The sequence below is a fragment of the Coregonus lavaretus genome, assembly GCF_964263955.1.
Source record: "Coregonus lavaretus genome assembly, chromosome: 28".
Lineage (NCBI taxonomy): Eukaryota > Metazoa > Chordata > Actinopteri > Salmoniformes > Salmonidae > Coregonus > Coregonus lavaretus.
This window is the reverse complement of record NC_140015.1, coordinates 18,832,015-18,845,826: the sequence shown is the minus strand read 5'-3', so window position 1 is coordinate 18,845,826 and position 13,812 is coordinate 18,832,015. Positions and strand designations below refer to the sequence as shown.

Here is a 13,812-nt window from a genome sequence, read left to right as displayed (position 1 = left end):
TACTTTCAGAACACATAGCTTCTACTAAAATACACATCAAAGCATTTATTACATTCCTTAATTGAGTAGCTAGATTCTTTATGCTGACTAGGTAAAATCTTGGGAGGCTATTTAATTACGCCGATTCTGTTGCAAAACGTTTATTAAACGGAAGCAAACGCAATCAAACGGGAGGGAACTACCTGAATTTGTCCAATAGAAACTCTCGTTTTAGTTGCAAAACGTTCCCAACTGTTTGGACTAATGATTACACCCCAGCCGAAGAATTTGAAACACATGCCCCAGCAGTCCACTTTTGACAAAGCTCACTCTTTATGAAATGCCAGTAGGGTACAGGTGAAAGAAACAGACCTACAACCCACGGCATACTTCAAAGTCTGAATTACATTTAGGAATGGTAAAAGAAAGCATTGAAGTCACACTGCATTCGAATTGAACAGAGCAGGCCTATACCAGTTTATAAAAGCAGTTTATCCCAACTTCTTGCATTCATAACCTCAATAAATAGACAGATATGTGTTTGTAACATCACCAACAAAATAGCCTGCATGCAGGTGGAAAGCATTGTAAAACGAAACATTCAGATTAGATATACGGTACAGTAATAAGCGTGTGAGTAAATAAATACTAGATGTTGACCATTATTCAAAGCAGCAACAGGGCAATAAATATTAAAGACACAAAAGCCCTTCTATAATAGGATCGGAGAAGGAAGTTTGGATGTGGGCAGGTGAATGTGCACTCTGGCCTTTTTTTAAATTGGGTTTTGCTCAACTCCTGTGTCCTTTCTCCTCCATCTTCTCTCACCTCGTTTTGAAAAGGTCAAAGGTAATCGAGGAGAGGGAACGTGTAGAACGTATAGATAAAACGATATGTAGCATATTGTTTTTAAACGTGTGCATGCTTTTCTCCTCTGACAAAACAAAAGCTGGTTCAAAGGGGGTGTGGCAGATTTCAAAACTCCTCCATTAAGGACTCCGGTAGGATACACATGACTATCCTCGATGAAAGGTGGCTATCGAAGAGGGAAGGACACTCTTCCGTTCGTCTACTAATGAATTGACATCTCCTCGACCACAATGGTTTCCGGGTCACGGAGGAGAGGATGAAGGACATACTTTTTCCAAAATGAGAAAAGGCCTATACATGCCATGCCCCTTAGGATGGGAGGTTTAGTTTATGAAAACTGAAGGAAGACTAGTCTGATGACCTGTGTACATGGGCCACCTTCTGCATTAAATTAGACAACCTCCATAAAAAATGTACAATTTGATATAGGCTACAAAAAGCACACCCAAGTAGACCTGTACCTGCATTTGTTCCAATGAAGAGCTATGGTGTGCCCTCCATGGACTGGCCTCCTCCTCTATAGTGGGGCTGCTGGGCCTCTGTGAAGGATGAGATTGTAATTATTGGGCTACATGCATTATCAACTAGCACTTTGTAGCCAAGTCTCCAAGTTCTCACCATCATTGTAAAGCCCTAGTTATTTGTTGCTTTGACAAAGTCGTTTCTGGAGATGATTATTTATTTAATGTGATTAGTGATTAATTTACACTACCGTTCAAAAGTTTGGGGTCACGTAGAAATGTCCTTGTTTTCGAAAGAAATGCTATTTTTTTGTCAATTAAAATAACATCAAATTGATCAGAAATACAGTGTAGACATTGTTAATGTTGTAAATGGCTATTGTAGCTGGAAACGGCTGATTTTTTATGGAATATCTACATAGGCGTACAGAGGCCCCTTATCAGCAACCATCAGTCCTGTGTTCCAATGGCACGTTGTGTTTGCTAATCCAAGTTTATCATTTTAAAAGGCTAATTGATCATTAGAAAACCCTTTTGCAATTATGTTAGCACAGCTGAAAACTGCTGTGCTGATTAAAGAAGCAATAAAACTGGCCTTCTTGAGACTAGTTGAGTATCTGGAGCATCAGCAATTGTGGGTTCGATTACAAGCTCAAAATGGCCAGAAACAAATAACTTTCTTCTGAAACTCGTCAGTCTATTCTTGTTCTGAGAAATTAAGGCTATTCCATGCGAGAAATTGAAGATCTCGTACAACGCTGTGTACTACTCCCTTCACAGAACAGCGCAAACTGTCTCTAACCAGAATAGAAAGAGGAGTGGGAGGCCCCGGTGCACAACTGAGCAAGAGGACAAATACATTAGAGTGTCTAGTTTGAGAAACAGACGCCTCACAGGTCCTCAACTGGCAGCTTAATTAAATAGTACCCGCAAAACACCAGTCTCAACGTCAACAGTGAAGAGGTGACTCCGGGATGCTGACCTTCTAGGCAGAGTTGCAAAGAAAAAGCCATATCTCAGACTGGCCAATAAAAAGAAAAGATTAAGATGGGCAAAAGAACACAGACACTGGACAGAGGAAGATTGGGAAAAAGTGTTATGGACAGACTAATCGAAATTTGAGGTGTTCGGATCACAAAGAAGAACATTTGTGAGACGCAGACCAAATGAAAAGATGCTGGAGGAGTTCTTGATGCCATCTGTCAAGCATGGTGGTGTCTGGGGGTGCTTTGGTGGTGGTAAAGTGTGAGATTTGTACAGGGTAAAAGGGATCTTGAAGAAGGAAGGCTATCACTCCATTTTGCAACGCCATGCCATACCCTGTGGACGGCGCTTGATTGGAGCAAATTTCCTCCTACAACAGGACAATGACCCAAAGCACAGCTCCAAACTACGCAATAACTATTTAGGGAAGAAGCAGTCAGCTGGTATTCTGTCTATAATGGAGTGGCCAGCACAGTCACCGGATCTCAACCCTATTGAGCTATGTGGGAGCAACTTGACCATATGGTACGTATAAAGTGCCCATCAAGCCAATCCAACTTGTGGGAGGTGCTTCAGGAAGCATGGGGTGAGATCTCTTCAGATTACCTCAACAAATTGACAACTAGAATGCCGAAGGTCTGCAAGGCTGTAATTGCTGCAAATGGAGGATTCTTTGACGAAAGCAAAGTTTGAAGGACACAATTATTATTTCAATTAAAAATCATTATTTTTAACCTTGTCAATGACTACATTTCCTATTCATTTAGCTATATTTCCTATTCAAACTCATTTCATGTATGTTTTCATGGAAAACAAGGACATTTCTAATTGACCCCAAACTTTTGAACAATAGTGTATGTCTGTACCTCATTTTAAGGTTACTTGAACTGAAGTCTCGTTTTAATATGGTGAAACTATTCCATTTTTTTTTATTTTTTAAGAAACATTGAACATCTAATAGTCAAATCATAGTGGAAAAGTTTCTGGTGGAAAACTGAGTGGGTCGAGCATAACACGTCAACCCACGTTACCCATAGAGAGACAGGCTATAAATGTTTTAACAAAGGAATTTTTTTTGTGAAGTTTGCATTCAATTGTCACTCCCTGTTGCACACAACAAGCTTCCATTCCCCCTGTCACAAGGGGATTCATAGCTGATTTAAGAGGAAATCGTCAACCCTGTTATGGTCAACCCTGTTACTTTATTTGGCACTTACAGTGAGGGAAAAAAGTATTTGATCCCCTGCTGATTTTGTACGTTTGCCCACTGACAAAGAAATGATCAGTCTATAATTTTAATGGTAGGTTTATTTGAACAGTAAGAGACAGAATAACAACAACAAAAAATCCAGAAAAACGCATGTCAAAAATGTTATAAATTGATTTGCATTTTAATGAGGGAAATAAGTATTTGACCCCTCTGCAAAACATGACTTAGTACTTGGTGGCAAAACCCTTGTTGGCAATCACAGAGGTCAGACATTTCTTGTAGTTGGCCACCAGTTTTGCACACATCTCAGGAGGGATTTTGTTCCACTCCTCTTTGCAGATCTTCTCCAAGTCATTAAGGTTTCGAGGCTGACGTTTGGCAACTCGAACCTTCAGCTCCCTCCACATATTTTCTATGGGATTAAGGTCTGGAGACTGGCTAGGCCACTCCAGGTCCTTGATGTGCTTCTTGTTGAGCCACTCCTTTGTTGCCTTGGCCGTGTGTTTTGGGTCATTGTCATGCTGGAATACCCATCCACGACCCATTTTCAATGCCCTGGCTGAGGGAAGGAGGTTCTCACCCAAGATTTGACGGTACATGGCCCCGTCCATCGTCCCTTTGATGCGGTGAAGTTGTCCTGTCCCCTTAGCAGAAAAACACCCCCAAAGCATAATGTTTCCACCTCCATGTTTGACGGTGGGGATGGTGTTCTTGGGGTCATAGGCAGCATTCCTCCTCCTCCAAACACGGCGAGTTGAGTTGATGCCAAAGAGCTCGATTTTGGTCTCATCTGACCACAACACTTTCACCCAGTTCTCCTCTGAATCATTCAGATGTTCATTGGAAAACTTCAGACGGCCCTGTATATGTGCTTTCTTGAGCAGGGGGACCTTGCGGGCGCTGCAGGATTTCAGTCCTTCACATCGTAGTGTGTTACCAATTGTTTTCTTGGTGACTATGGTCCCAGCTGCCTTGAGATCATTGACAAGATCCTCCCATGTAGTTCTGGGCTGATTCCTCACCGTTCTCATGATCATTGCAACTCCACAAGGTGAGATCTTGCATGGAACCCCAGGCCGAGGGAGATTGACAGGTATTTTGTGTTTCTTCCATTTGCGAATAATCACACCAACTGTTGTCATCTTCTCACCAAGCTGCTTGGCGATGGTCTTGTAGCCCATTCCAGCCTTGTGTAGGTCTACAATCTTGTCCCTGACATCCTTGGAGAGCTCTTTGGTCTTGGCCATGGTGGAGAGTTTGGAATCTGATTGATTGATTGCTTCTGTGGACAGGTGTCTTTTATACAGGTAACAAGCTGAGATTAGGAGCGCTCCCTTTAAGAGTGTGCTCCTAATCTCAGCTCGTTACCTGTATAAAAGACACCTGGGAGCCAGAAATCTTTCTGATTGAGAGGGGGTCAAATACTTATTTCCCTCATTAAAATGCAAATCAATGTATAACATTTTTGACATGCGTTTTTCTTAATTTTTTTGTTGTTATTCTGTCTCTCACTGTTCAAATAAACCTACCATTAAAATTATAGACTGATCATTTCTTTGTCAGTGGGCAAACGTACAAAATCAGCAGGGGATCAAATACTTTTTTCCCTCACTGTAATAGGCACTTATTACAGTCATTTTTTTTATTTAACCTCTTGAGATGGGAAAACTTGTTTTTTTATGAAGTTGAACATGTGCTCTTTACGACAGAATGTTAAAATTAGGTGAAATAAAACGTTTATTTTGACCAAGTTACTGTACACTTCTCAAAGGGCACCGAATTGGCGGAACGACCCACCTGCATGTGCAAAGAGGTGGACGAGTGTGCTCGAGACAGTCTACCGCTGCTGCCATTTTGCCATCCTATGTGGTTTCTCTCTAGGTCCCCTGAGTAATCTAGCCACTCTCTGGAGGGATGCTTGGAGAGGGAGTGGCTGAAACATCAGACACGTGACTTTAGATACAACATATTAATACTTTAAAAAATGTCAGTGACAAAATACTGATGTCACAGCTGAAATACAGAGGGAGAAACCACTTGCAACCCTAACCTTGCTGGTTTGAGGAGCTCCTGTCTCCCTGAGGGTCGGTTTGGAGTCTGTCCCACATGACCAAGCCCCTCCCTTTGAAGGACAGGCTTGACCTTTGGTAGATCGGCCATCACGGCGTACTCCTCCCTTTTCCTCCCTGTTGACTCCCCCGACAACTGGCCAGACTCCGAGGACTCCATTGAACTCTGAGACGAGGTGTCCTTTTGCATCTGAGGGGAGGGACTTCGGTTGCGGTTGGTCAATCGCTGTGTGCTTGGGGAGGAGCTACGTGTCTCCAGACTCCGCCTACTACTGCTACTCCTAGTGGTTTCCCAGGTGACATCAGAGGCCCTCTGAGAGGGGGCAGGTGTTCTGTTCTCTCTGCCCTCTCTGGATGGGAAGGTGCTATGTAGGAAGTGGGTGGAGCCTCGCCAGGAGCCAGGGGAGGGGTTAGAGCCAGGCCGAGCATCACCGTAAGTGCTTTTTCTCTGGTAAGAGAGGCTGGAGTCCCTGAGGAGTGATTGACCTGGTGGGTCATTCCCTCTTTTGGATGGAGAGGAGTTGCGACTGTCATGGCTCCGACCGTTGAGGGCCCTACTCTTCTCAGATTTGTGCAGTAGTGATTGGCTGGGGGTGTCATGGCCCTTCCTTGAAGGGGAGGAGCTATGACTATCACGACTTTGACTATTCAGGTAGATGTTGGATTCACTTTTGTGCAGAGATGACTGGCTCGGGGTATCATAGCCTCTCCTAGAGGGAGAGGAAGTAGGACGATCTCGACTTTGACTTCTGACAGAGCTGTTCGTCTCAGATTTACGAAGCAGTGATTGGCCAGGGGCATCATATCCCTTTCTCGAAGGGGAGGAGCTTTGACTGTCTCGACCTTGACTATTCAGGTTGGATTCACTTTTGTGCAGAGGTGACTGGCTCGGGGCATCATAGCCTTTCCCAGAGGGAGAGGAGCTTCCACTGTCACGACCTCGACCATTTCCATAGCCACTTTTCTCACTTTTACGTAGCAGGGATTGACAAGGAGTGTCAAAGCCACATCTAGAAGGGGAAGAGCTACCACTTTCATAGGCATGAACATTTAAGTCATTCCTAGAATCTGATTTCCGCAGAGATTGCCTTTCGGCATCATAACCCTCCCTAATGGGAGAACCACAACGGCCGCCGTGTCGACTATGACCATTGAGAGAACTGTTTGTTTCAGATTTGCGAAGGAGGGACTGGCTGGTGGTATCGTAGCTCCTCCTCGAAGGAGAAGAATTGCGACTTTCACGACCATGACCATTTATCGAGCTGTTCCCATCAGATTTGCGAAGCAGGGTTTGGCTGGAGGTGTCATAAGCCCTCCTCGAGGGAGACGAGCTTCGGCTGTCACGGCCATTTAAGGAGTTACTTGTTTCAGATTTGCGGACCAGGGATTGTCTGGGGCTTTCGTAACCCCTCCTTGAAGGGGCGGAGCTTCGAGAGTCACGTCCATGACCATTTAAGGAGCTGTTTGTCTCATTCTTGCGCAATGCACTTTTAAAATCTGCAACAGAGTTGGCCTGTGATATGGAACCAACTGAACTGGCCATCGATATTACGTTTTTATTCAAGCTTCTAAAATCAACACCTCGTCCATAAGAGCTCTGGGGGGGACCTCTAGAAGTGTTGTCCCGCCCCTCAGACCAGCCCTCAGAGTCTATGCCCCGCCTGTTGAGGGAGGTGGTACATTCACTTCGTTTGAATGGGGAGGTGCTTCGTGAGGGTGAAGAGGAGCGGGACAGAGAGGAGCCTTGTCTCGATGAATTGAACTTCCCAGACTCCTGATAGGAAGGGGAGTTTCTTCTACTGTATGAGCTGTTGAAACCCCTCCGGTTAGTGGAGGCCAGGGATTCTGCAATCTTAAAAGGGGTGGGGCTTGGGGAGCGAGGGTCCATCTGAGCCTCAACCTCGATGGTGAGGTCAAATGTGTCAGGAGGTTCAGGGTTTTCCAGAGGCAGGTCTGGGTTTAGTATCTCTGGGTTTAACCTCTTTGAGGCCAGCCCCAGGTTAGGGTTCCTGAAGGGGATGGTAGCTTTGGCCTCAGGGCTCCGGTTGCTGTAGAGGGGGTGTCCCCTCTCTGAATGGCGGTAAACGGGAGGGGGTCTCTGATCCCTGAGAGAACGGGCTCCTCCTGCCCTCCCCAGAGAGAAGTAGCCACTCTCACGATTCCTTTCTTCTTTTAACCCTAAAAAAGAAAAACACTCCATCACATAGGAAGGATATTTTTGACATGGTATATTCATTCTAAATGCTGTAATTATTGATACATTCCAAGGAGTTCTAAGGACGTCCACAACGCAGTTTTACAAGATACTACCACACTACTGATAGCCCTATCAATAGGTCCCACCTCAACTCATGACATTGAACACAGGTACCTGACAACATCATCATGTAAATAACACCTATGGCTGTAATAAGATACATGTGGTTAAGTGCAGTCCTCACCTGAGTGTCTGCCAATCCTTCCCCTGCTATTGGCCTCCTCCATCCAGGCTTTGGGGTTGGTTCGGTGGGGTGGTGGGTCCAGGCGGGTCATGGTGAGGTGGGTTGAGTGGTGCCGGAGAGGCAGATAGTCGTCCTCTGCACTGACGGAGCCACTGAGATCAGCGTAGACACTCTGGTCCCGACAGCTGGAAGAGGAGATAGCGTGAAGAGGAGATATTCATAGAATGGTGGAGAGAGGGAGAGAATGAGGGATTGAGAAAGTATATATATTGTCCCTCTAGAATCGCAATATGAGGCTCATTGACTACGTGGTTTACAAAGCATGCTCAATGAGTTACTTGTTTGAAGTTCTTTGTACCTAGTTCGTTACTGACATTTCCCCCCTGCAAAATACCTAAATATAAAGCCCAATCAAATGCCAAGTCTCCAAAGATACCTCAACAGAAGTGCACAGAGTAAACAAACATTATTTTCTACTAATCATGTATCCTTAGTGGAGCTTCTATCTCAGACACACACTAGATCCAATAGATTCTGAAGAGAACCTGTCAGTGCTGTCGTCGTCGTCTCCGTCACAGATGTAGAGGTCACAGTCAGGGCTCAGGATGCACAAGGAGCTCTCTTCGTAACCCAGATGATCTCCGCTGACATAACAGTAGCTGCTCACAACTGACAGGCCATCAGAGTCCTCCTGATAGGTCAACGAGAACACACAGACCAATCACAACGTACGGCAAACACAACATCAGCCAATAGGGCTACAGGTGACTTAATGTATTGAAGTGTAATACCATGATAACTAACACTTTCTGCAATTGTCAATAATTCTGGTAATAGGAAATTCAATGTCCATTTTCACAAAAAACAAATACCAGACACTGACAAATACTGTTTGTACTATGAGACAAAAGCAAACACTGACAAGACAGTGAACAGCCATAGAAACTACACATTTTGTTGGAACTAGCACAATTTAACTCACTATGCCTACAATGCATAATTAATTTACAGATACAAATTAACAATGAACACAGGTTTAACGCAGTCGTCATTACCAAACCTGAACACAACACCTCCAAGTCTCTTTATAGATCCATTTCCATATGGGGAAGTTCATGAATAGTGTCTCCCCTCTGTCTCACTCTTCTGTTCCTCCAGACCTCCCTCTCATTCTTACACGTTCTGTCTGTCGCTGGATTAGAGTGTCACTGTTGTAACTCTACCTAGATTGTGGTTCTCCTCATTATTATTTCATAGCAGTTGTTTTCTTGACATATCCAACCCTTCTGGGTTGTCTTCAGACATATACAACCCTTCTGGGTTGTCTTCAAATACATACTCTAATCTTCAGTTTGACTTGAATGAATGGCAATATCAACAACAACTCTATAATATTATAGTACTAGGTAGGTATACAAAAGGTTTTGCAATGTAATACAGCAATGAAAAACAATGAGATAAGATCTGACTTCCACAAAATGTATATTGCCATAATTTGTGGCAATTAAAGGCAAAACAAGGAAAATGCTATGCTACCAATAAAGAGTCGTGGCCTCATAAATGAATGTGCCTTTGCAATGACATACTGTGTGTAGATGTGGGCCGGCCGGTGCTTTCTGTAACCTGCCTTCATGTATAATGTTACCAGTGATTCCCAAAAGGGCAGTAAATGATCTCCCTTCATTAATTTGTAATGGGAACATTCTCATCACCGCCCTCCTCATATCTTTTTCCTCATACACAGGGTCATACCTCACCAACGTCTGTTACTGAGCACTTTGTAGTCCATCTTCAGCACTTTATGAGTGTTACTGGTTAAAGGCTTCTCTAGAGTAGTCTGCTAGCCAGAGTTGAAGTAGACTCAAAGTCAACATTACCACTCAGCCATCTCCCTTACTTCCTCTCGTGTATTGCTCCATGACTGTCTGACCGCAATGTCTATCTGACCCTTTCCCTGACCCCATATCTTACCTTACAGCTCAGTCTGTATAGGCCCAGATAATCCTATCACTCACCACTCTTCTAATCCCCTCTCCCTTTGTCTTGAGTCCCTCACCTTGGCACTGGCGTCCCTCTCCACTGCCCGTGGTGCTGGTAGTAGTGTTGGTGGAGGTCCAGTGCCTTGCCCTGGCTCCTTCTCCGCTGTGAGGCTCAGCTGTGGTGTTTCGGCTGTACCCGTGCCCGAGTGCAGGTGCTTCTGGCGCAGGCAGTCGTGGCAGCGGGAGAAGTCGAAGATGTTGGGCTGGAACTTGGGACAGATAAGGTCATCGCCGGAGAGGGGCATTGCGCGTCCGGAGGTGGCAGTCGCTCACTCATCGCACCCCTCGGAGAACACTGAGGAACAACACAGGCTGTAAAGGCAGAGTAAAACCAAACACAGTATTTAATGAGCCTAAAACACCACAAAGTAGAAAAAGTGGTTGTAGTAAAACAGTAGTACTTAAGGAAAAATAGTGGATTTCAAAAGAATATACAGTAGCCTATAAGGAGAAAAAAAACAGCTAAAAACCTTTCAACATTTACATCAAATGTGCACATTGCAAGACATTGATGGGATATTATTACAGTGTAGTTGTAGTAGAGCTGGAAGCAATGCTGTAGCATATTTGATCCACAAGAGTCATTATTTCATGGTTAGTGCGATAAAACGGAACAGTTAAGCTAAGTGAAAACTAATTACACAAGCGGATATAGTGAAACACAATACAGATAGGAAGTTATCAGAACTCTTTCCAGCATATCATTAATATCATTACTAAACGTCACTGAGAGCACTTGGTAACATCCCAATTTAAAAACATTTTAGCAATGAAAATCTAAACACAAGTCAAAGTATTGAAGAATGAATTGCTAGATTTCTTAATGTGTATTATTTTCCATTTCATTATTCTCTTCTAAATTTGAGGAAGAGGTTTTCAACGATACCTGACAGAAGAGTCCTCAGCCGTCAGTTAAACTGAGAATATGCCATTTAGAGAAAGAGAATGTACTGTCCATCAGACCCCCGGCACATGCCTCTTCCCCCTGCTCACAATCCCCGAGGCTCCCACTCTTGAATGGATCCGATTGGCTGTTCCGACAATGGATGAAACTGATGCACTTCTGACTGCCATGTTGGCTCTGCTTAACATTACAGAGAACCTATCAGTCTGCCAGACCTAGAACCAATATGGAGTCAGTTGCATGACTAACTCGATTGAGGGTTGTATTAGATATCATGGGCTTTAGAAAGCAAAATGAAATGCTTGAGACAGATGGCACGCGTTAGTTCAGGTTAATGTAAATAAATAAACACTGCTAAGGTATGAGATTAGCATACATTAAGATCCTTGATTATACAACATTTCTTGAAATCAATCAAACAAATGAGGGCATAGTGGTACTATGTCTAGAAATACACACATAAAGAACTATTCTCTGATGCTCTGAAAAGGACGTTGACTGAGGAGTCAGGTTTCCTATCAAACAATAGGCTATAGAACTAGAGGGATTCATAGACTATTGGTTTATACAAGGATATAAACGTTACAAAAATATTAAAGCAAGTGATTCGTATATATTATTTTAATCCAACTTTCAGCATATACACATTGTATGAAATACAACATTACCAAAACAGTTAGCATATAAACCAAAATGTAGAAAGGAGAGAGCATAACAAAGGAAACAGCTGACAGGTCGTGTCCAATTGGTGAAAACAAAACAGTCTTTGAAAGGGCCGCTCTGAATTGAGCAGACATTGGCTTTCAATGAGAATTAGTATTTGCAGTTTGTGTATTGGTGATTTTGTTTGCTCCGTAGACTTTCCCAACTGGTACCATAGAAACTCTAAAAATGTCCATCATGGCTGATTAGGATCCTGATCAAACAAAAAGGCCAGACAGACCCTTACACTGCAAATCTATTTTTCCTAACTCTCAGTCCTTGTGATGTACCCTCTTCCCAGTCAGTCTGCGTCTTTGCTTCTTGGTGGTCCTCCCAACTCTGTTCTTCTCAATTCTGCCCTTCTTGTCTGTGGCACTTGGCTTTTTGTCTGTTGGCCGGCCTCGTCCTTTGCCTTCCTGCTTCCCTTTCCTGCTTCCCTTCCGCTGCGTCTGGTGAGCGTGAAGCGAGGCGTTCAGTGAGCAGATTCTGCAGAGAGGGAGAAGGGGGGATAATAACTTGTCACCACAGTGCTCATATTGTTATATAGGCATCATATTAGACAAAATTAGCTGTCAGAACTGAATACAGAATGAGAATAGAACAGGAATTGGGGGCTCATTTCTATTCATTAGCAGGGTGTATAACACAGTTCATGAGGAATAATGCAACGTGCATAAATGATCACCCGTTTTTGAAATCCTCCAGTGAATATTACCATTATCAATGACACAAATGTTATTGATAGACACGTCAAATTGGACATTTTAATTACACATCTTTAGGATATGAAGCCACAAATTGTGCATTCAAATCTGTAAAATATTATTGACAGGGAAAGAGTACAACTGTTTTTCACTAAATGTGAGTGAGGATGAACACAACATACTTTTTATTGAGGATGGGATTACCAGATTTCTTTGGCATAGCGCAAATGTTCTCCTGCTCCTCCACCTCCTCACCGTCCTCAGTAACCTTCAAAAGACAATTTACAGTTTTCAGAAAAACTATTTCAAAACATAAGAACATGGGATGTGGAAATCAGTAACAAATGCTTTACCTGATTGGTTGCTGACGCAAAGAGACTGGCCCCTGTGAGGTCAAGGTCACTGATGGTTGTTACGGTAACAGTGTGGTTGGGGTGATCGTACTGTACAGACTCAGTTGTGCCTGTTATCACATCCTCCAATTCATCTTCCTCATCATCATCATCATCTGTGGAGAGTTAACCATAACAATAAGAGTAAGTAAGAAGATTAAATGGATTCACACTACATGTTTACTTCTGGTTAAACCTGAAAACACAGATATGGGCATGTGAAAGCAGCCAACAATATTCTGTCAAGCCTAGCTGACATGTTTAGTTATTTCGATCAAACTCACCGAGAGCCTCTTTTCTTTCCTGCAGTAATTTCAAATACTCCTTGTGTCTCTGGGATTAAAGAGTAAATATGATTAGTGCCCCCTTCTGTCCACATTGTTAGTATTCCCTTCATCTAAACCTCTACTAAAGTGACAACAGTTTTACACACCATGTCTATTTAATTAACACTTGGGTTTTAATCTTGTGCTTTCATTTAGCTGGTGTTTACCTCTTCTTTGACTCTCTTCTGCTCCTCCTTTATCTTGGTCTGGATTTCCACCACCGCTGCTTTCCTCCTCTCCACCTTTCTCTTGTGGAATCCTGTCAGATAGTCCCTGATAAGATACGTCAAATAGATGAGTACATTCAGTCACTTGTGGTCAATTTATAGCATTCACCAATACTTAACTACTGATAGGATTAATGAGAACTTGGCAAACCAATACACATTTCTCAAAGACAGAGAGGCAGGATGATGTGGCTTATGATTCTCTATCATCGATGAAGGCATTTCATACAAGTTGACCATGTAAATTATAGTTAGCTAACGTTAGCTTGCTATGCGTTGAGGGACTCCTGTGCTGTTTATAATGTGCCAAACTCACTGTCGCTCGTTATCGTTGAACATGACCACACATTTCTCTCTTTTCTTAGATCCAGGTTTAAATTTCTCATGCTTCCCCTTTTCCTTTTTGTTCCAGTTCTTCATGTTTTTCATTTTGAGAACACGTTAGCTTGTTTTTCAGCTGGCTTTTTGCTTTAGTACTTCCTGATTTGTGTGTGCATCATACAA

General features: G+C 43.2%; 1 protein-coding gene across 1 annotated transcript; it reads right to left on the bottom strand.

Annotated features, from left to right (window-relative positions):
• Positions 1-11,560: 11,560 nt before the first annotated feature.
• Positions 11,561-13,803, bottom strand: nol12 (nucleolar protein 12). The gene is made up of 6 exons (XM_084145082.1): positions 13,625-13,803; positions 13,249-13,354; positions 13,040-13,088; positions 12,717-12,871; positions 12,546-12,631; positions 11,561-12,145 (listed from the first exon to the last, which is right to left on the bottom strand). The coding sequence occupies exons 1-6, from the start codon at positions 13,735-13,737 to the stop codon at positions 11,932-11,934; spliced, it is 723 nt and encodes a 240-aa protein (XP_084001208.1). The 5' UTR covers positions 13,738-13,803; the 3' UTR covers positions 11,561-11,931.
• Positions 13,804-13,812: the final 9 nt, after the last annotated feature.

What these genes read in the sequence shown, in the direction of transcription:
- nol12 (XM_084145082.1), bottom strand. Translation starts at nt 13,737, where the DNA reads ATGAAAAACATGAAGAACTGGAACAAAAAGGAAAAGGGGAAGCATGAG. An exon ending in AGAAGAGAGTCAAAGAAGAG is followed by an intron (nt 13,089 to 13,248) that starts GTAAACACCAGC and finishes CTTTAATCCCAG; the next exon opens with AGACACAAGGAGTATTTGAA. An exon ending in GGAAAGAAAAGAGGCTCTCG is followed by an intron (nt 12,872 to 13,039) that starts GTGAGTTTGATC and finishes AACTCTCCACAG; the next exon opens with ATGATGATGATGATGAGGAA.